This window comes from Poecilia reticulata, chromosome 2 (assembly GCF_904066995.2).
Source record: "Poecilia reticulata chromosome 2, P_reticulata-male-v2, whole genome shotgun sequence".
Lineage (NCBI taxonomy): Eukaryota > Metazoa > Chordata > Actinopteri > Cyprinodontiformes > Poeciliidae > Poecilia > Poecilia reticulata.
The window spans coordinates 23,315,224-23,338,069 of NC_088831.1; the positions used below are offsets into that span (position 1 = coordinate 23,315,224).

The 22,846-nt window shown below is 38.0% G+C and overlaps 1 protein-coding gene across 1 annotated transcript; it reads right to left on the reverse strand.

The window, feature by feature from the left end:
- Positions 1 to 342: 342 nt before the first annotated feature.
- On the reverse strand, positions 343 to 21,780 carry itga4 (integrin alpha 4). Its single transcript, XM_081600895.1, has 29 exons — positions 21,432 to 21,780; positions 19,159 to 19,357; positions 18,382 to 18,497; positions 17,835 to 17,935; positions 16,427 to 16,559; positions 16,008 to 16,075; positions 15,486 to 15,618; positions 12,975 to 13,060; positions 12,762 to 12,827; positions 12,547 to 12,687; positions 12,317 to 12,425; positions 10,330 to 10,424; positions 9,498 to 9,588; positions 9,361 to 9,406; positions 9,121 to 9,275; positions 8,786 to 8,940; positions 8,513 to 8,665; positions 7,804 to 7,880; positions 6,940 to 7,078; positions 6,553 to 6,654; positions 5,881 to 5,957; positions 5,661 to 5,750; positions 5,448 to 5,535; positions 4,231 to 4,338; positions 3,953 to 4,078; positions 3,059 to 3,184; positions 2,316 to 2,411; positions 2,053 to 2,172; positions 343 to 1,884 (listed from the first exon to the last, which is right to left on the reverse strand). Exons 2-29 carry the CDS (start codon positions 19,329 to 19,331, stop codon positions 1,786 to 1,788), a joined length of 3,069 nt encoding a protein of 1,022 aa, XP_081457021.1. The 5' UTR covers positions 19,332 to 19,357; positions 21,432 to 21,780; the 3' UTR covers positions 343 to 1,785.
- Positions 21,781 to 22,846: the final 1,066 nt, after the last annotated feature.

A 22,846-nucleotide genomic window follows, 5' to 3' on the forward strand; every position in this document is an offset into this window, starting at 1 on the left:
TGTCTGGCTAAGAGATTTACAGAAATAGACCCATATCATCACATATCCTCCCCCGTACCTAACAGTGGGCATCTACTTCAGCAGCTCATCTCTGAAGTCAGTATGTGACTTATTATAAAAGTGGCTAATAACCATTCTTTTACATTTAAATTAATGTTTACAAGTCTCATTTGTTTTATCAACTCCATTCTGTGTTAGTGTTGCGTTGAAATTGCTCACATTTTTACCTTATTTTTACTGATCCAAAAGTTTTATAAGTGAATATTTCTCAAAAAATGTTGTTTTGTTTTTATTTCCACATTATTCTGTGGTAATAATAATAATAATAATAAAGAACAAATGTTTAAATACAAAAAAAAAATCCTTTATTTTAATAGGGGAGTATTGATAAAAGCAGTGAGACGCTCCAGTGCAGAACAAACTTTCATAAAAAATAAAATAAAAATGTAATAAAACATTCAAACACTTGCATGATGTGTATTTCTATGACATGTAAAAGACGAGGGATGAGGTTGTTTCAACAGTTTGCATTCACAGAATACAGGAAGTTAAAAAAACATCTGAAAACATTTTACTTTTCTAAAAGCCTCTTTCAAGTAAATGTCATTTATTTCTTTGGTGAAGTCGGGTGGAGTTTCATTTTAATAATTTTCAGCGTTTTCATTATGCATTTTAATTTCATTTCAACACATTGTAACTTGTAAAATACTATATAAATTAAGTTAAATTAATAAAATATTTTGTCATATGGCTAGCTCATAATTGTTTCTAATAAAGGCTTCATAAGACATTGCACCCCTGTGATCTCTTAGCACCATCTTTCAAAATACCTGCATTTGTTTCATTTTTGCTACCTGTGAGTTTATCCTCACAGGTAGCAAAAGGCCCAGAAGTATTTTCTTTAATGCTGATTACCCCCCCCCCCCCCCAACACATCTGAGTGACAGGATACTTTACTTGGTTGGTTGTCGGCGTTGCCAAGACAACTTTTTCCCTAGGTGAACAATGAAAATATGTGGATTTACTTCATTTGTTATCTAGACATGCCACAAAATTCTGCCAAAGGAGCAGACGCAAGCATACCAGTGACAAAAGGGAAAACAGCAAAAATAAAAAAACAGAAGAAGCAGCAGCATTGTATCCCATTTCCCAGCATTTTTTAAAATCTGTGTCCCGCTTTCAGAACACAAAATTTGTATTGCTTCCCTTTTCCTGGACACTCCTGCAGCCCGCTGCAGTCCAGTGTTGACTGCAGCTGTTGGATGACGCAACCAGTGAGTCCGTGCTCCATCTCTGCTGACCAGCAGGTAAACAAAATGAAGGAACTTTATTCCAAAGGTATGAACCAATCAAGAGCCAGGTCTCCAATCCCCTGAGATCTTCAGAAAGTCACTTGGTTTGGCTCTTCTTCAGTGTTCGTCCACAACACAGGAAGCTATTTTATCCATCCATCCATCCATCCATCCATCCATCCATCCATCCATCCATCCATCCATCCATCCATCCATCCATCCATCCATCCATCCATCCATCCATCCATCCATCCATCCATCCATCCATCCATCCATCCATCCATCCATCCATCCATCCATCCATCCATCCATCCATCCATCCATCCAGTGCTGCGGTCTTCCTCAGTCTCTCCTTTGTGAAGGCACATTTGGTTTATCGGTTCAGGTGCTTTCAGGATGTTTTCATCCTCATCCGTCATGGCTGCAAAGTTTCTGCACAGCTTTGACATCGCTGCTGATGCCCCGACGTCGCAGCGAGAGGCAGCGGATGAGTTTAAGTAGAGCTCTCCCTCTTGTTGAGCTTGGGAACATAGTCCCAGCTGTCTCTGTTCAACTCCTCCTGCTTCTTGAAGTTCCTCTTAAAGAAGCCACACTGTAAATCAGACAAGGAATAAAGATTTAAAACAAATGGTCCCTATTAAATTTTGCTTTGTTATGCAGAATTTTAAGAGATTTTATTCCCTTAAAATAACAGCAAACACTGTAAATATATGTTTCCTCATTAAAAATGTATACTGGGTGTTTAAAATGAGCCAGTTACCTTCCACAAACACCAGATGAGAGCGGTCAAGATGATCAGTCCTAAAACTAAACTGACGGCGATGATGAAAATCTTCACAGCCATTGAGGGTTTCTGGGAAAAAACAGCTTCCACCACCACCTGGAAATTATTAACACTTTTTAACAACCAGACCTGTTGTTCAAGGATTTGGGGAAAAAATGCAGCGCCTTAACAAAGCCTTGTTTATATAGACACACAGTATTCAGCGTTGGACTCGGGTCTCTGGTTTTCGGGCATTTTACCAGTGCAGGTTGATCCTTGATTAGGACAGTGTGAGCATCTTCTCTGGGCGACAACACGGTTGCTGTGCTCTCCAACATCATAACATGATGACGGCCCTGAGACAGAAAGCAGCATTTATTTGTAACAAGGAGAGCAGCCTGCTGATATATCAGCAGAAACTGATTAAACCAAAGCAAAGTCTGATTTTTGCAGATACGCAGCAAAAACATAAAATTTTACCAAATATTTCTGGTCCAGTTTTGAGCTTAGTTCACTTGAAATCAGACGAAAACTTTCAGCATGAAATATGAGCTTGTTTAAAGTTAATAATTCCTTGTTTTGAATGATAAAGGTAGATTGTTCCACTTATGACTAGTTTTTTCATCAATATTAAGGACTTATTGACTTAAAACAAGTTTGTATATCTTGCTGAAACATTACTTGTAAGTTAGTGTGGACTTATTTCAAGTGCACTTATGTATTTGGACTAGAAACTTGATTAAAAATACTTAGTAAGATTTTGTGTTTTTGCAGTGTATGCAATAATTATTTTCACAAACTAATACTTTTTAATTAAGTTTATGTTTCATGTTTAAAGGTCTTGAGGCACAATTGAGTTAAACATCCCTAAATGAATGAATGTCAGTTTAACAACATGTTCGTCTGCCGTTGGAATAAGCAAATCGTCTGCAATTACTTTATAAAACAAAAAGAAAAAAAGGAAACATTGAACTTAAACAGTAAGATTATCTGAACTGGTTACCGGTGCTTGCAGCAGCACAGCAGGATTCAGGCTGATCTCCAGCTGTATGGTAGCATCTCTGCCCGCATCCAGGTTACCAAGACGACACACCAGCTGCTCACACAGATTATCGACACGGCCACAGAACTACACAAACACACATATGTGAAATAGTTTAACCAATGAAAGCCAGTTTGTCATCTGGATAGGGGAGCAGTAATTCACGACTACATCTCACCTCACTGGACACCTGCTGCTCAGAAATCAAAAACCTGATCTTTTCCTGACCAGTGAATGCACCATACCTAGCCTGTGCTTTGCTGAGCTGACAACAAACACCTTTCACTGTTTATGCTGATACTGGGGGAAGACTCAATGTTCTCATTATTAGTGAAACGTTTAAAATAGATGTCAGGGGAGGCACAAAAGGTTAAGAGGAACCTGTATTTTGCAACATGTCTGTGGTTCACTCAGGCTACAAGGGAGAAAAATACAGAAATATGTCAGTAAAACTTAAAAAAAAAAAAAAAAAAGAAATATTCTGTTTTGTTTTACAAGTTTTTCATTTTTTTATGTAAACCGATGGTCACAAATGATTTCCAATTTTTAACATAGGAAAGGTAGTTTAAAGTCTGATTTGAAAAAGTTACAAAATGTAATATAATCAGATATCATAGCTGCTACAAAGATATCTGAGTCACCTGAAATGAGTAGATAAGCAGCTCAAGTCCAGAGATCTCAAATTCTGATTGATGTATTTCTAATCCTACTTTATTTACGACCTGCCGTTTTCTTTGGTGCCACTGTGACTTTAACATTTAAACATTCATTTAACCTTGGCTGCCTCTGTCTATCTGATGAACTGCTATGTTTATACTGAATCACATATTTCTGAGAAGAAAAAGGTCGTCTTACCATTGTGCGGGTGGTGGTGGGAGAGAAGAAGAAAATGATCTGTTTGATGAATGAAGCTTGAGGAACGTTGCAGTCCTCATTGACTGAAATCGTTTTGTCACTTATTGAGCATGAACCATGTGATGACTGCAGAAAGAGACAAGAGTTATTATGAAAGATCCTTTCCAAAATGTCGTCAACACGTAGTGTCTAGTGCTACCGCTACCTGCAGCTAACAGTCGTCTAGCTTTCCTCGGCATTAGGGGTAATAGAAACTTGGATCCTAATGCTGTTTTTACCTTCCAGTCGATGAGCTGAAGCAGTCTGTGTGGATACGGTGCCAGGATTTTTGGCAGCGCAATCTGAACCACGGTGTTCAACGCCTTGCTGGGTCCAGAGTTTAACACCTGCACGAAAACAAAATGACAGACAACCCAAAAGACTCAAGTTCAGCTTAAGGGATTTTTCAAAGGTCTAGTAGAAGAGATAACAATAATAATTTGATCAGGTTTGTTTTTCAGCAGCTTTACAGACTGGAAGCTTTTTGTTTACAGTTGGTATGAGTATGAGATGATGGTTTAATAATGATTTGATCTAAATATGGCTTCGCATGCAACACTGAAAGTGTAACCACACTTGTTCCACCATGACACTTCGCTGTATTTGCTGTATGCGTGTTATAGTTGTAAAGTACCAAACAGGTGTGAAAAATGGTTTATACTGAGTAGCAAAACGTTGGGAAATTTCCAACATCTAATGACAAATATTTTTGTCCTCAGGTGCTGTGTCTTCACAGTACAGACACAAATACATAGAATTTTAGATTAACAAGATCAATCAGGGCTGGCAATATTAGGAAAACACATCATGTTACATTTTCCCAGTATTGTGAAAAGAAGAACAAACACAAACACTTCAGTTATTTTGGGGCATAATTGAGAGGGATCTCAATCAGTAGCAAGTACAAGATGTCCGTGTCAATATGAAAATATAATCAAAATATTAATTTGAGTAATTTAGGGCAAAAAGCCAGACTCATACTCAATATACTGCAGATTCATTACACAGTTACACATTTCAAGCATTTATTTTTGAAGAATATGGCAAAGGGAACGAAAACCGTAAGTTAATTTCTCAATTTTAATATTTGTGATGAAAAAAATAGAAATAAGAAAAGTAATTTGCCAGTCCAGTACTTTTTCTCCTAAAATCACCTCTATCCTGGTTTAATAAAGGCTTTACACAGAAAATGCAACGGCTTGGATAAATGTCAAGTTGACGTTCTATAATCGCATAGACAACAATACTAGCTTTTAGCCTTAAAAATCTGTTTTTATTAGTCAAATGTAACATCTGATCTTTGGAGAGGCTGAATTTTCTGCTGCCATTAGCTGTAAGCCACAATCATCAAAGCTAAGTGAAATAAATACAAAATAAATGACTAAAATAGGAGGAACATTTTGACGCTATTTCACCTGTAGCTACTGAACACACTTAAAGAAACATCTGAACCTACCTTAAATGTGTAGTTGAATTTTTCAGGGTAGCAATCAGCTGGAATCAAGTCTTCATCGCCAAACACAAAAGACTTTGGAGTCACAAAACTGTAAACACAAAGAAGGACATTCAGCTGGCTCTGAAGCATCTCTAATGTTTTCCTACTTACAATTTTGTATATTTTCATCTCTCTCCTTCCATTTCAGCTGTAATGTATGTAAATTTGACTGACCCGTGGATGTTGATACCAACTCCATGTTTCAGAGGAAGAACAAGCGTCATGGTGTTATCTCGGAGAAACTCATCCGTCTCGTAATTATCACTGCAAAAGAAAAAAAACACGTTTTTTAATGGATTTTATCTGTAGTAACCTGAAGACATCTCTTCCGTAGGATCACTGCTTTAAAGCTAAGCTTCAGTGATGACATCAGGGGCGACGGTGAGGTTATTACCTGCTGGTGTTGATGTTAATGTGAATGTCGCCAGGCGTGCTGTTCTGACTGACATCCAACAGAAAACTGATATTCACCTGCAAAAACAAAAAAAAAGGTTATATTACAGCTTTATACTTGTCTTAATGCAACTATCTGCAAATTGCTGGAATGTTCTAAATGCTAGATATTTAACATTTCAACTGATTGTTTTTTTCTTTGCGCTAAAATAGAGCTGTGATTGGAGGAGTCTCTTGGTTATACCTTTTGGATTGCAGGATGTTCTGAGCCAGTAGGCTAAGTAAGGAGCAATAACAACTCCATAAGTTCACAATCATAGTTACCAGACAGTGAACCATTAATGTGGTGGGGAATAAAAACATGACCTGTGACCTTTTCGCTTTTGACGTTAGCATTTATACTCTTAAAGAATGACTTTCATAATTTAGTGCATTCTTTGAGTGAATTATTTGATTACATTTCATTCCAATCTGCCCAGAGCATCTTCTTTCACATGGCTTGTGTCTAACAGGGATTCCTTGTGATTTTCTGACATGTTTGTGGCCAAAGTGTTAAAAACTCAAAGGGGAATGAATACTTTTGCAAGGGGGCCCATCGTAGGAGAGCAGCTGTTGTGAAAGTGGTAAACCAAGGTGTTGTTAAGCACAGTGGGACGAGTAATACTGCGATTACCTGAGATAGCGCTGGGAGGACGAGGCTGGTGATTCTGCAGTCCACCTTCACGTCTGTAGTGTTCACTTCCTCAGTGACATCACAACTGATCAAGTTGCGCTGCTGCTCATACGGAAACAAACAAGTAGATTTTAGAGGGTATCTAAGTCTAAGAGGTTATAGGGTTAAAGCTGAGATATTTGGTTTTTCATTTGGTGTGAAGCATACTAAAGTGGGGATTTACAGAATGTAATGAGCCTGGTTCCAGATCAGCAATTACTTTTGCTTTCTTCCACATCAGAAGTTAAATCTTCCAATGTGGAAACATCAAAAATTAGCCAGAACTGAGACCTTAATTAGTAAAACCAAACGATGGTTTCTTCCTTTCTCTGTATGACGTAAACTCACATTATGCAGCACTTTGATGTAGTGGATGTTGTTTGGGAATCTCAGTGTCACTCGAGGCAGGAAGGCATCATCTCCAGAGTTCAGCAGGGACGTTTTCAGGACGATTTGTCCCGAACCGAGAGCAAAGAACTTCTGCTGTCTGCAGACAAGCAACAAGATCAACAACAAATATCAATGTTGGAGTTCCACTTATAAATAACATTCAGTTCCTGCATGATGACTTAATTCTTCAATATGGTATCTTATTTTCATCATCTGTATGAAATCAGCCTGTGGTGAATCCCCTAATTGAATGTGGATGGTCTCGTTATCTTGAATCTCGTTTCCACTGTGCTGCTTCCTCCCTTCGTCTCTTAATCTGCTGATAAACGCCACCATTCTTGTTGATGGTAATCCCCTTTTCACAGTGTAGAATATCTGTACATTTAATTAGCTCAGCGTTTCAAAAGTGAGTGCAGCTGAGAAATACCATTTCATCTGCATCTAGATATAACTTGAGATAATGGAGGGAGATAAGAGGTATAATAAGAGGTATTTAAATATGCAGATTAAAATGCTGGCAGCTTTTAGAGTTCAGTGCAAGCAGTGAACTCTTAAAAACAGAGAAAATGTTTGTTCTCTGTTTGCCTGCAACTAATTATCATCATGAGTTTACAGGGGGGGAAAATCCATGTTTTTTTTATTATTATTATTACAGAGAGGAAGAGCTCATCTTTTGAAGTCTTAATTGAAGCACAGTGACTTGTGAGGTGTTTTCAACTGCGCTGTCACTTTTGGTTTTAGTTTCCTCCTCTGTCTCTTTCTTTCTGAGTTACACAGAGTACGTGTTGTGCCTGTTTCATGTGTGTGTGCTCATGTTCTTACTGCGGCAGCACTAGTTCACTCGACAGTTGCATGTTGGTCGAACAGTTCGCCATAGAGCAGGAGCGAGCAAACCGAGTCTGACGGAAAGAAAGAAATAGAGAAGCGTATTGTTTATGACACCAGCAACAATGAATGAAAGCAGAAGTCACTGATGATCTTACAAACAGCTCCTGTGACCCCTGACTTCTGACCCCTGCAGTTACAGATGATTAATAATAATGATCTCATGACTTACTCCAGCTGTGAATTCCTCTCTCTTAACTGTTTTTCTGCTCTGTTTTTGTGAAACACAGGAGCCGGATGTTGGCTAATGTGCTGCAGGCGCTGCAGCTGTAAACACATCTGGATTAGCAGCAGGGTTTGCTGTTAGGTATCTGACTTTAAAGCAGCTATTTTCTCCCCTTTAAATCAGTTTATCTAATGAACTGGGTTATTCAAAGTAGAATTTTGCATTTAGATTTAAATATTATTGTTCATATATATTGTATTTCTTAGTAGAGAAAGGAAATACTAATCTATAAGAGGCTTTTATTTTGAAGGACACTGAACAAACTCCTTGTTGATCACTCATTTTACCATAAAGAACCTAAAATAAAAAAAATACACTTGTAATAATCCAACTTATATATAAAATTAAATCCATTATGAAGTAATATTTTGTTATTTTGCAAATGAAACATTGAATTTACTGCGTGACACAGATTGATACCTGATTGGTGATGGTGTTATGATGTCCTGCGCTGTGCTGCAGAATGGGTTTTATGAATGCTAATTTTCTGGACGGGGTTTTGTGGCTCCTCTTTTCACTGAGGCCATAGGAAACTTCAAACTGAACTGGGGTATAGATATCTTTAACGTCTTTCTGTAGATGAGGAAAAGACAAGCGGGGTGAAATAAAAACACTCAACATCTCCACTGCTGATCTGGTCGGGAATCAGCATGTTTTACTTTTTTTTGTGCTTTTTGAGTCTGAGAGTTTTACCCTTTGGTAAGCCACATGTGTTGCACAGCTGGGATGGCCGTGTCGTGCCTTCATATGACCCCTCGTGCTGTTCGATGATCCGTTGCCGTGGAAATAGAAACGATGAGGGAACGATGGTTTATGGAGGAGGTCGGAGGTCAAATTATACTGAAGCTCTGGGGAGGAAAGAGGGAAAATCTTCCACATAAGTAAGTCAAAGTTACATACTATTACAGATTTAATTCTTAAACACTGAAGCTAATAGTTTTTTTTATGAATGTAATATATAGTAAATATAGTAAAATGGACTTTAAACACTTAAACATTACACAGTTTCCTTTACTTCTTTAATGTACCTATTGCCCCCCTGTGGTGTTTAAATGCGACACTGAAGCAGATTGTAACGTTGATGCAGACGGTCTGAGTCTTGTGATCTTGACATTGCATCCCCCGCTGGTCAATATGTTCAGGCAGAATCAGAGAAGCTTTCACTTGAACCACTGGACGGGTCCTGTGGGGTAGAATCAGAACAAAACCTTTTCACACCATTATAAGAAAATGTTTTGGTCAAACATAAAGTATTTTTATGAGTTTACCTGAGAACCACAGCTGAGTCTGAAAGGAAAGCTCCCACTGCCACGTCTGTAGAGACACAATTTATCCACATTCAGCGCTGATCCGGTGAGAACAGCACAGGACAATGTGGCGGATACGGACACATGGGATCTTTTACCGTTGTAGCCGTTATCATCGATGTCAATCCCAGAGTTCAGCGACTGTCCAAACATCTTCAGGTCATGGCCCAGGGATGACCCTGTAATCCTCTGAGGTCACAGAGTGGAAATCAAGTCTAAGTACTACTTCATATAATACACAACGAAACTCAAAATTACTTCTTTATACAAGAGTCACCAAAAGAGAAACTGAAAAACTCTCAGAATATCAAATATAACAAATCTTGATAGGTCTTATTGATTTAAACAATAAGACCTATTGTTTAAATAGGTCGTAATGACCTATTGTTAGGTCATTAAGACCTAACAATAGGTCTTAATGACAATAGGTCATTAAGACCTATTGTTATTTAGAAAGTGTGCTTCTAAATAATTAAAGTAATCTTAATATCTCACTATTAAGTACCAGGCCAGACTCAATAACAAAGTTTACTGGGCGATAAATTGTTCCAGAAATTATTTTGATAAATAATAATATTGTCATTTTGAGACCATTTTCAAGTAAAATATTGATAACGCAAGTCCGCCCTCTAGAAGACTAATTCATTTTAATTTCATACAGAACACACTGGAAGACATTTTACATTTCTAAAAGAAAACACACTAATCAACAACAGTAAATAAAGTGGAAATAAAAAACACACACAACCAAAACCAGATACAAAACAGATTATGGTGTAAAAAAAAAGATTCAATATGAAAATGATCTATCTCATTTCAATTCATGATTAGTTGCTCATTGCAACGCATTCTACTCTGAACTGCTTGCACACTGAGCTTTGCAGCAACACCATTATGCAGGCGCTTCTGGCTCTGTGTTGATGTTTGTACCTGTGATGGTTTTGGTGAAATACCCTCCTTCCTGCCATTGTAGATGTAGACGGCGCCTCTGAGGTCGTCTTCCTGTGGAGCGCCAACAGCCACATCTACAACCACACACACAAGCTGGTCTTACTGTTTCTGTGAGGACTTCTTCTTCCAGTCTTTTGTTTGTCTTTTTTACAGTCACACAGAAAACAATGTATGTTGCTCTTTATTTAAAAATGTTCTGCCTTGCAATGTATATTTTTATGTTGGAGAACTTTACGAACAGATCACCTCTTAAAATAGCCATAAGATTTGGCTTTTAAAGACTATATTACTGTTTAAGTAAAGCATTCTGTGATACTTCCTGTGTAATTGTTTGTTTTTTCAACTTCATTACAGCTAAAGTTAAGCTTGTTGCAGATAAACATGAAGTGCAACTATTTGAAAAAAATATTCACATGTTTTTACCTGTATTAATTTTACTGTTAGATAAAATTACAGCTGCTGGTCTTTTAGAGTAAGTTTCTATTTCTTTCTACTTCATAATTATGCACTTATTATTGTTATTGTACTATATAAAATATCATTTGTGGCTGCAGCATGACAAAATGTCAAAAACGTCAAAGGCTGTGAATATTTGTCTAAAACGCTATACGTGAACATGGGAAGAAAAACAGTCTTATCTTTTAATATTTAACCTCGGTTCTTTGAAAGAAGCCTTTAACTTTTCTTTTTTTCCAGAAGCACACTGAAACTGAAACGCAAACATTCACTTAGCAAATATTCAATCACCAGAATAAACACTGGCTTGACTTACTGAACCACGTTAATTTCCTGAAAACACCAATTTAGCTCTAATCCTAACTACAACTCCAATGAATTTCAGCCTAATTTTAAACCCACTCAAAGTACTCGGCTCCTCGCAGGCCCCACATGTTAGTGGGTAAATGTGTACGTCTCCACAATGTGAAAAATACAAGCACTCACACGTAGCTTTTTATCTCGCAGTGGCAGATTACAGGGCACGTTCATTTACAGAGCAGCAACAGTTTGTCATTACAGTTTAATGAACTTAATAACACACTCCACCCCTCACACACACCCAGATGCACACGCACACACAGATGGTGAGGGGGCTGTGTTGTATATGTGTGTGTAGGAGCAATGTGTTAAAGGCAGGATGGCGCTCTGTTATCAGAAAGTGACAACAGGCGCTGAGGGGGGGTGACTGTGACCCTGGGGTTGTTTAGCCCAGCATGCCACTGAACTACGGTGGTGGTATTTGATAAAGGGGCAGAGAGGCAGGAGATCTGAGCAGAAAGACGAAAATCAGCTCTTAGTTCTTCCTACTCACAACTGCTGAGGTGCCCTGGAGCAAAAAAAATCCACCCACAGCTTCTTCACTTGAGCTTTTACATACAAAGGGACTAGGGCTGCAACTAGCCATTATTTTAGTCCTCAATTAATCTGACAAGCAATCAATTAATCAGATAAAAGAAAAGGCACATTCTGCAGATTTTTCATTTAACCACTTGAGCTTATTTTTCGCAATAATGAAACATAAAAATTGCAAATAAACAAATACTTCAATTGCATTTATTGCCTAAAATGCAATACCATTGTAAAGGATGCATCTGCAGCTAAATAAATACTTGAATAAGTCCAATCTGCTTGACTTAACATCAGTACAGGGTTGGGCTAAACTGGTGACTATTTTGTCAATTAGCCAATTAATAATTGGACAGTAATAGGAACTCAATAGAAAAATCTTGCAGAATCTGAAACAGGTGAAGATAAAACAATTTTTCCTCATAAAATGCCATATTTAGAGTTAGCATACTCCAGTTAAAAATAAATCGATTACTAAATTAACTGACGATTATTTCAATAATCGATACAATATGATAAAGCTATGATATAATTAATTGAAAATAGAAGTAACATTATTAGAGTCAATAGTATTATGTGTCACTGTCACAGTCTCTTTAGGCTGTGCAGGTGTGGTTCCTACCTGGATAGCCATCATCATCCAGGTCTCCAAGGTCAGCAATGGTCTCTCCAAACCGTGCCGCATACGCATCGCTGCCAGTCAGCTTAAACTCCGTCTCCTTCAGCTGCGCCTTTGTGAGAATTCAGCATATTCAATATTCAATATTTTGCATTTCAAAGTGCTTAATATTTTCAGCCAAGTTTTGAAAAAAACTAGAAATATTACTTGGATGGATGGATGAATGTTCCTACCTCCCCCTGATTGATGTACACATAAACTCTTCCCTCCTCCCTGGAGGTCCCCGTTGCCATGGGAGCACCAACCAGCAGGTCCGACAAACCATCAGCGTTCAGATCCACCACACAAAGACTGGAGCCAAAATAAGACCCCAGCTGGAAAGAGACCCATCTTTTAGACAAAAAATGTGGTGCATTGTTCCAACTTGATGATGAAAAGAAGGGCTCACTTCATGTCCAGTAACTTCTGAAACCACCTGCAGCATTTTGCTGTTCTCTGTTGAGAAGATGAAGGCCTGAAATGTGCAAACACAGACTGATTCAACCGTCGATGCAGGCGACAACTTCAAGAAACTCAACCAGTTACAAAAACAAAGCAGATATTTGCATTAGGGTTGAGTACGTGAAGTAAAATTGTACATAAATAAGTCTCCTGATCCTACCTTGCCCTTCTGATTGTACTGTGGAGCTCCACCCACCACCTCTATGGAAGAGGGACTCTGGAAGTGACCGGCTCCTACAGCGTAACCTGAAGCATCAGGACGCACTGTTAACAAACCAATACCTACTACAGTTTATGGACAAGAACTAAACATCATATTTGCTCTCATAGGCGACTGAGGATAAAACATATTACATGAAATTAACATCAACAATAGAAGCAGTTACTCTGATTCAACACCTGGCTGACATTTAAGTCAAACATTTCATTTTAATAGGCAGTTCAGTTGCACCACCATCTCCAGCATAAAAATCATTTCTCAGGTTTTGTTGTTGATGATTTTAAAGGAAGTAAATGTATTTGTGCAATGCTGGCATTGCTGCTAACATCAGCCTCCACACCACACTCACACAAAACCACTTCCTGTTTAGGGAGAAAATGGTTTCATCACCTTTCGTGGTTCCATGAGTTGAGGTTGATGTTGGGAGCCACAAGGTTAGACCCCACACGCCAATACCCATTCTGCCTTTACTAGATAATCAAGTCATTGTAGGACGTATTATTATATATTTCCCCTTGTATTTAAATCTACACTAAACCTCTAAGAGGGTAGGTGTATAATAGTTGGGTTGTCTTCTGTTTGTGAATAAATAATGTTGTGTAGGTTTATTTGATCAGAATAAAAGACCTGCATGTGACATTTAGCATGATGTATCTTTGGTTTAAAGGCAATGGGAATGACGCAATGCATTTGTGACAAGGTGACATTAAAACTCACAAAATAGAGATGATAAAAAAAGAAAGTACACCCTCTGCCAATTCTAATGTTTTACTGTATAAAGCAGAAGTGTCAAACTCAAGGCCCGGGTGCAAAATATGGCCCGCCGTAGCTTTTTATGTGGTCCTCTAGACTCAAAATTACATCAATAAGTCCTTCCAGTTTTTCATAAATCTGTGAAATTCGCACAAAATCAAAATATTTCCTTTTTTTTTTTTTTTTACTCCAAATTTTCTCGAAATTGGTCAAAGATTTTGACCAACCGTATCTGATACGGTAACTGTTACGGTTACAGTTAGCGTAACTGATACGGTAACTGTATCAATCACCGTATCTGTTACTGATACAGTGAGTGATAGAGTCACATTTAACATCATACATTATCGCAAATATTGTCAAAATTCCTTTCTAAATTTTCACCACAAAATCTGTAATTTGATTGCAAACTAGAAAACTAAAACAAAATCCCAGAGGAGCAGCTACTTATTGATATTTTTTACATTTGGCTTTGGTTTTATCAATATACGGTTTTATCAACAAAGAATATTCAGATTTTTGATGTGGCCCAAAATGACAACGAGTTTGACACTCTTGGTATAAAGGATCTGGCCTCACCAGATCCAAACAAATACGTAAATATAAACTCAACTATAACAAACACACAGCACAGATTCAGTACACAATTTCTTTTGGGATAATTGTATCCAAAATCTTGGATAATTACTAAATAGGTAAGACCCTCAAACTTAAAACGATTCTATCAACAACTGCACGTTTACAACATCAAAGCACCAAGACTGTAATGTGACATACAGCCATAATCAGTAAATTACAATATGACAATGTTCGTTCCTCAGATTAAGAATACCTTTTGGAAATAACCTTTAAAAAAAACTGAACAAGTGTCTTGGTGTGGGAAACAAGATCAGTGGATAAACGTGTTAAAACTCATTTCCTTCTGAGCTTATGTGTTTCTCTCTGAACATCACGCCTTTTTGACTGATTTCCTGCTCAGCATTGTGAGAGATGATAGATACATTTAGTGTCCACCTTGAAATCAGGGAAAATTCAAACATAAATTTATCCCTAAGCGACACATACATTTAACATGGCCTTAGGTGTATCTCGCAAATATGAATATTTTGAGCATGAGCATGTGTGAGAGTGGTGTGGAGACTGAACCCTCCCTTCTTCCGCTGTATCTAAATTGTGTGTTTGAAAAGCCAAATGAAACGTGGCGTAGCTAACTGAAACAGAGATAAGAGACAGGTGGACAAAATCCTCATTCAGCTCAGCATGTCCTCTCACTTTAGCAGTATTTCTAATTTACAATGAATCCTGAAGTAACAGTAAACATAGATGGCTTTTAAACACAAGAACTACACTTGCTAAAATACATTTGTGCTTATTTACGCCACAGAATTGGAGATTTATAAAATATAGCTGACAATAGACAGGTTTGTTCTGGTTCCTGATGAAGATGCTTGGATCAAAAATAATGGAGGAAGGAATTTATAGAACTGCAGAAAGCATACACTTTGAAAAACATGCAAAAGGTATTTGAATGTGTTTACAGCAGGGTGTCACTGCTTAAAATGTAAAGATATGAAGAGATCCAGCTTGCTTGAACTGTATAACAGAGCATCAGGATGGTTAAATCTAAATATGACTAAATAAAACACAGCTGTAGTTTAGGGTTTATGCTGATTGAGCAGGATAAGGATCAAGTGTTACCCAGGTAGCTCCCATAGCTGACAGCTCCTGTCTCGTCATCCTGATACACCGACATCGAGTTGCTGGATGTGTTGTAGACAACAACCGAGCCGGTCCAGTAAGAAGATCCTGGAGCTCCTACGATGATCAGTTCCTAAGAGAGAACGAAAACTCAAAACTCACAACAAACTTTTGAAATCTGGATTACGGTAGATTGTGACAGTCTTTTATTAGCTAAAAATTTCTAAATAAGGTTTTATAAAACTAGTTGAAAACATTTCCTCTTTTTTTCAAACAATAGAAACTAAAACGACAAACTTTGCTTCTATCAGCTTCTTATTTTTAAAACTACGAGTCATTATGAATAGAGACGTACTAAGAAATAAACCAGTAACTGGAATTGGGCAATTTTTAGATTTCAGAATTCCGGAGGAAAAAAAAACAAAAAGACAAAAAACAGGAGCAGCCAGATCCTGTTAACAACTCTCTCTGTCACTGAACAAAAAAAGATTTCAGAGACCATGTTGCCTGTCTGTTACTGACCTGTGTCAAGAAATTGGAAATGCCCGCCTGACATGACCCGTAATCCTCACCGAACTTCCTCTGGTGGTCTGTGAGTGATGAACAGAGGTGGAGGTGAGCAAATTATATCCAAATGTTTTCCTGGACAGCTGCTGCTTTCACATACCCAAACTCACACACACATACACCTGTATCTCTTGGTATGGCTATGATTTCTTAATCTTGAACCATAATATCAAGTCACTGTGGCGCTTTAAAAAAACAATTCAGGCAGAAAAGGAAGTGCCTGAACCAGTAGGATTTCCCAGCTGAGTTTCATCCTCAGACTTTGTCTCGATGAGGAAGCAAAGGTCAAGAACCCTCACAACACCATGACACCCTAATCATGTAGCTGTGGATAAAACACTGTGTGTGTGTGTGGGCAGGGGGCGGGGGGGTACCTTTGTAGCAAGGGATAAAGAGCTGGTAGGATACCAGGTCACTCTCATAGCGAAAACAGGCGCCATTAGGAAGCTTGTTGTTCTGGCCGTCTTTCCTTGAGTAATACACGTTCTTCCAGCGGTGAGCACATGCCTGAACATGCACGTATACACACATATAACACTTGAAATTCACAAACAACATCTGACAAGGAACTATTACTGAGTCACACATTTCACTTAGATGGTCATGGACTGTTCTTGCGTTGTTTCTCTGAGATATTGCGACAGAAAACGCTAACCTAAGCAATAAATCCAAACCGGCCACAGACATACGGGACGCCATCATGGTGACAGAAATCTTGAACACTGTTATCATCCACATTGCCAGCAGCATAGTGTTATTTCAGTCCCTCTGTATTTTTATTGATTGTATTAATTTTGCAACAGAAATGATCAAATGGCTGAAAGCTTTCCTTGATCTGTCAACTAAACAATGCCTTCATGGTTTTAAATTTAGCTATTTGTTGTGCAGTTGCTCCATACTCTGGTTAATAACTTCACCAACTGCGTTTGTCAAAGCCTCAGAAGTACTGAATCAGAAGGAAACTATTCTAAGACGTTCCTGAGTGACCACTTGAACAATTATAGATTACTGGAGGGCGTTTATGTCATTGGAAATGTTTTTGGAAGTGTTCTCCATTGGGCGTTGCTGCTATTTAAGTGTTCCCGTGCTAACAGGAAGCAAATTTAGCAGGATAGCTGCTGGCCAACATTGTCTATATCTAATCTACATGTTGGAAAATGCCTTGGTCGCCTCCTGGCATGCAGAAAAACTAGGAACACAAGAAATGCAGCAGATATAAGACGTGTCAAGTCTTGTTAGTTTGGACAGTCCAGGCATTTTACAGTGTTAAGATCTCAGAAGTAAACAGAAGATACAATCATCAATCAATAAATCAAGAGTAGAAATCATATTTAGAGATGTCCTGAGAAGCTGGTAACTGAAGTCATTCCTGTTTTCAGACTTATTGCCCTCCTGGTGGTCAAAAATGAAAAAAAAGGATAATTGAATGCACCATATCTAAGAGCTAAATGCACCTTTTGGTGTGGAAGTTGTTAGTAAAGGAGATAGTTTCATTATCTGCGTGAAAGCACAGATATGTAAGAAGCTATCTAAAAGGAAGCTATTTTCTACCATATGTTGAAAAGTTCATCCAGGCTGTGAAAGGGTGAGAGAGAGAAAGACTGCCAGTGACAGCTGGAAGATCAGTGGTCACATAAAGAAAGGCCTTAATATCTTTTTTTGACTTTCAGCCTCTGTCTGTCGTGGAACATACTGGGAATAACATGTTTTATTTCATCTTCATAAACAGAGAAAAAGTCAAAAAACAGTCACAATGGGCTAAAATAATGAACTGTGCATTACCAGGACACGTCCACCATTTTCTCCAGGTTGTCTGGACAAACTAACACCCAGCCACTGGTGATCGCTCTCCGGTTCACACGTCTTCCCACAACTTGAAATTTCTGCACACACGTACAAAAGTTCACTGCCACTTCCACAAGGCAAATGTTGTTTTCAGTCAGGCAGAACATGCAGATTTTTATGAGCTCTTTTTGTTGTTAATAAGTCAGTGTTAATGTATTTGTATACTTGAATGCATTGTTTATCATGGCCTGCGTCTTTGCAGTACCCTACAAAAGCTATAAAACCATTTTATTGTTCCAGTTTGATGGTCATTCACACATCCCACACCTTTGTGAATAGATTTAAGTTCAATGGGATTTTATCCAACAAACCAAAGAGTCAAGGGAAGATTACAGTTTTATGATATATCTTGATAATAACTATGTGTGTTTCTATTTTCAGCCAATTACTCTGCCACCCCAAGTAACATCCAGGCGCGTGCATATATCACTAGTAAATGTGTTTCATTGATGCTCGTAAAAACACAGCATAAACAAACTCTGACCAGCAGAAAGACGATCACATCGGCGCTTCTCATCCATAATGTTGCAGCGAAAAATGGCTCCTGGAGATTGAGTCAGCTGATGAGAGGAGTTAGCCACTGGAGCTCCGACCAGCAGCCTGAGTTAGACGGGGAAAAAATGAAGACAGGGTCAGTGTTTTTTTTTTTATTTCAGTCTGAATGGTGAGCTGTGTGTGAGGATTCAAAGAGCTTTTCTTTATTGCCAAAAACACACTAATTAATGTGCACCAGCAGCTCACACAGAGGCCTTTGCATGGATGGACCTCTAATGAACTGCATTAACTGAAGACGTTTAACCAAACAAATGTCTATATGTGTAGGAACAGCAGTGTGTTTGGTTTAAATCACAGCTACAATATATATGATTCACAAATACTGTCTATAATGATATTTAGTGACAAAATAAAAATCAGTTAGACTATTACAAACAATATATTCTAAAAGCAGCTTTTAGAAGCAGCTTAGTGCATAAACAGACAGAGAAAGCACAAAAGATTAAATAAACCCAAAGTAGATAAATGCCTAATTTATCTGGGCTGCAAAGAAACAATATTTGAATTAAAATATTTTAGACTTGGATGACCAGATGGTTAATATGTGAATAACGATCAATTAGATCCAAGACAAATGTCTAACATGTAACGTTTGATCGATAGAGTTGAAAGTAGACTACCGTAGGATAATCTACAGATTAATAGACCGATTATGGAGGAGATAAATGGAAGCTGAGTAACGTAAAAACAGAAATTAGATTCAGACCATTTTCCAGAGTTATGGCGATGCAGCAGCACAGAGTATCCAAACATCGAGGAGTGAGGGCCCTTGAACACCATGCTGTGCTCCTGATCCAGATTATAACCTGCAGCAGGACAGACCAGAACCAGAGCCAGAACCAGAACCTGGACTGGAACCAGGCAGAAGACAACACCCATGATGTCCACTGATGGGTGTAGACGACCTGCAGGACAGAAAAGGACGATAGGATCTTTAAGAATCTTGAAAATAGCAAAACCTGTAAATAGTGTATTAATTCACCCCTTCATAAGTTTTTACCCCAATTTTATACCCAAGCTTTGCTTCCACCTAAAATAGTGAGTTTGTTTTTATTTCTTGTTACTCATTTTCACAAATAATGATGAAAGTATTAAAAACTATTTCTTTCTGCATCATACTTTCATTTAGTCTGATTCTGATCCCTGTTGGGCCAGTTGATGTATTTTATATGAAACATCATGACTACTGACAAGCAAAAATGACAGAGAAACCTCCTGCTAGAAGATACTTTTGGAATCATAGAATCACAATTTCTTACAGTAAACCATGACCAGACCATAAACAAGTTAGTTTTAGTCAATTGTTGCTTGTCAAAGTGTGTAAGAAACGTCTCTATTTAGCAACAAAATGATAAACTTTCTGTATGAAAGATCCATCAGGTGAAAGCTCCATCTAAAAAATTTTTTAAAAAAATCAGGTACAAGTTAACATAAAATTTAGGAATTTAGTTTGATTGTCCAAACTATAAGGTTTTCATTTTAGAATAAGATCAGATTTAAACTCTAAAGATCGACAAATGTTCCTCAGCTTAGGATAAGCATCACTAAAGCAAACGACAGGGTTTCCCCCAGTGTATTATAAGCCTGGCGGGCCACCAGGCTTGACTTAGCCCCCCACAGGCTAAGTGTTGTTTATTTTAAATAGGGTTTTTATGTCACCAGTAACAGTGGTAGTATAGACAGATTAAACTAGGTTTATAGGTGACGGACTGAAAAGAGCACGATTGGTGTGCTCCAATTGCACCCTTCCTGCACCCGTTAGCCTCAAACGCTGTTGTTTCTAAATTATTATTCCTGCTCGTTCACCTTCCAATTTTTTGTAACTATTAACATTTTCTACATAAAAACACGGGTGGACTACTGGTGGACTGCCGTAGCGCCCTCACTACCAGGCTTGGCAGGGTTCCTGGGGAAAATCCTGCAGGAAACTAAAATAAACACAGTCTTTTTTAACTTATCAAACAAACTAAAATAGTTTGAATAGTTTGTCAAGTGTGAATCGTCAGTCAAGTATGAGGCTCAATATACTGATCTAATCTATACGCAGGCTAAGAAGTTGAACAAATAATCTAGTACTCCCAAAGATCCAAGTCAGTTGCAAGAAATGTGGCATGTCAGGATGTCAGCTACCCCCCAGTGTCTTAACGTGCAACCACATTTTGGCTGAGACCTTCTGATGTCAAGAGGAACCCCAAACAGAAGTAGGAAGTAAAAGAGAGGGGCTGGAATGAGCTGCGGTTAACTCCCACCTCTTAAACCGGCTGCTGTGAACAGGACTGTTCCAACATGAACCCTGAGGCTGACGCACTTCATCCCTGCTGAATTTGGATCACTTCACCTTACAGACACGCATTTTACACACAATTCAAGAAAATGTTCCCAAGTTCTGTAAAAGAAAATGCCAATTTTTTCTGTGATGCTCAAAGACTCATTTTTTAATAAGCAGAACAATCTAAGTGTTAATGAAACAAGCTGCTAAACAAAGACGGTATCCTGTTTCTCCTGTTACATTCAAGGGGTGGTTCCACATAAAAAAGTTAGCTTAAAGCCATATTCTGCAAAATATTAGACCGTCACAATGCTTAAAGCTTGTTAGATTCTTTATTGCTTAAAACAGTTTTAGCATAATTAAATCAAGAGTGTATGGCAATTTGCTTATGCTTTCCTCTATGTTTTAAGTAAAGTAAATACTTTAAAGTTCATAACTTGCCGCAAGTTTCTTTTTAATGTGTTTGCTACCTGAATATACTTAAACTCTAATATGTTGTGGTGTATTTTATCATCTTCACATAATCTTTATTTTATTTTAAATTCCACATGGAATTATTTAAAAAGCAAATAAAAATACCAAAGCCGAAACAATTCCTGCTTGGATTCTTACATAAGCAATATGAAAGAAAATCATTAATTAAGGACATTAACGAACTCTTGACACTTGTTGATTTTCTGTCTTGAACACCTCATGGAGGTTATACGTACCACTCAGACAACTGAGAGCCTCTTAGGTCAAAAAGCTTCTATCCAGAACGAGTTTTAAAAAACAGACAAGCTGGTTCTTCAATGGGACTCCGGCAAACTCCTCTCAATCGCGCCAGAGACTTGTTGCTGAAACCCCCTGTTGCTCCTCGAGACAGCGCACGAGCTTCAGAGATTTTACAGAAAAAGAAAAGAAAAGGGGAAAAAACTAAAGAAAAAAGCTTAAACCTCAATGAAAGTAAAGAACCGTGAAAGACTCGAGTTTCAGCTGAGTTTCAATGAGACTGAGAGCCGTCTGAGACCCTTCCTCTTTCTCCATGTGTCTAACGGTGTTTCCTCCAGCATCCGCCCAAAGTGAGCGCGAGGGCAGCGCGCGGCTGTGCATGTGTGTGTGTGTGTGTGTGTGTGTGTGTGTGTGTGTGTGTGTGTGTGTGTGTGTGTGTGTGTGTGTGTGTGTGTGTGTGTGTGTGTGTGTGTGTGTGTGTGTGTGTGTGTGTGTGTGTTTGTGAGAGCGCGCGGGTCTAACCGTGCTTCCTCTGCAGTTATCATCAGGTGTTAATAGAATGAACTTTAATCCCATTTTACCGTCTGAACGCACAAGTATTCAACGAAAGTAGGAGAGATTTAGAAACAACGAATACAGCAACACTCAATGGGATTTCCTCCTGTAAAAACATTTAAAAATAAAACACTTCCTTTTAGTTCTAGTTTCAAGCAGGTTTTTCGGTCGTGGGAAAGCTCATCAACATGTTCAGTCTGGCATAAAGTTTTAACCTGCTGAGCTAAATTACTTTGGTACTTTTACTTCTGACAACGGGACCAGAGCCAGCCCAAGGTGCAAGCGAACAAAGCCTATACAAAGCCTATGCTTAGCTCCCCTTAACCAAACCATCACCAGGCTCTATCGAGCAACGCGTTTTTATATATATATATATATATATATATATATATATATATATATATATATTTTATATTTGAATTGTAAAAACCATGCAGCGTAAACGTTGTTGAACTAAAGGAAGTTTGTTTTTTCACACATTTTGGAAAAGAATCACTGGACAACCTCCAGGAATTAGGCAACTTTAAATTTAGCTTTTTGCTTTTCTCCATTATTGGGATGGCAAATAAAAATACTATTCATGAACCATTGGCTAGGAATCTTTATTCAGTCAAAATTCTTTTTTTTTTTACTTGGTTTAATAGTTATTTTTCTGAATTTTAACAAGAAATTGTTCATTTTTTTATTAGAACAGGAAAGTTCGGGAACTTAGCAGATAATTTACCATTTACTTTTATAAGCAAGACTTTTTTTATTATCATCCTGATGAGACAGAAAGAAGTCCTTCCAAAAGTACATTGACATATGATTATAAACAAAATAAAGTCCTGATAATATTTATATTTTTTCTATGAAATCT

Coding starts and splice junctions, on each gene's coding strand:
- itga4 (XM_081600895.1), bottom strand. CDS start 19,331: ATGGGTGTTGTCTTCTGCCTGGTTCCAGTCCAGGTTCTGGTTCTGGCT. Junction 18,498..19,158: donor CGCCATAACTCTGGAAAATG/GTCTGAATCTAA, acceptor CGTCTAACTCAG/GCTGCTGGTCGGAGCTCCAG. Junction 7,881..8,512: donor ATAACACCATCACCAATCAG/GTATCAATCTGT, acceptor TCTTTCCGTCAG/ACTCGGTTTGCTCGCTCCTG.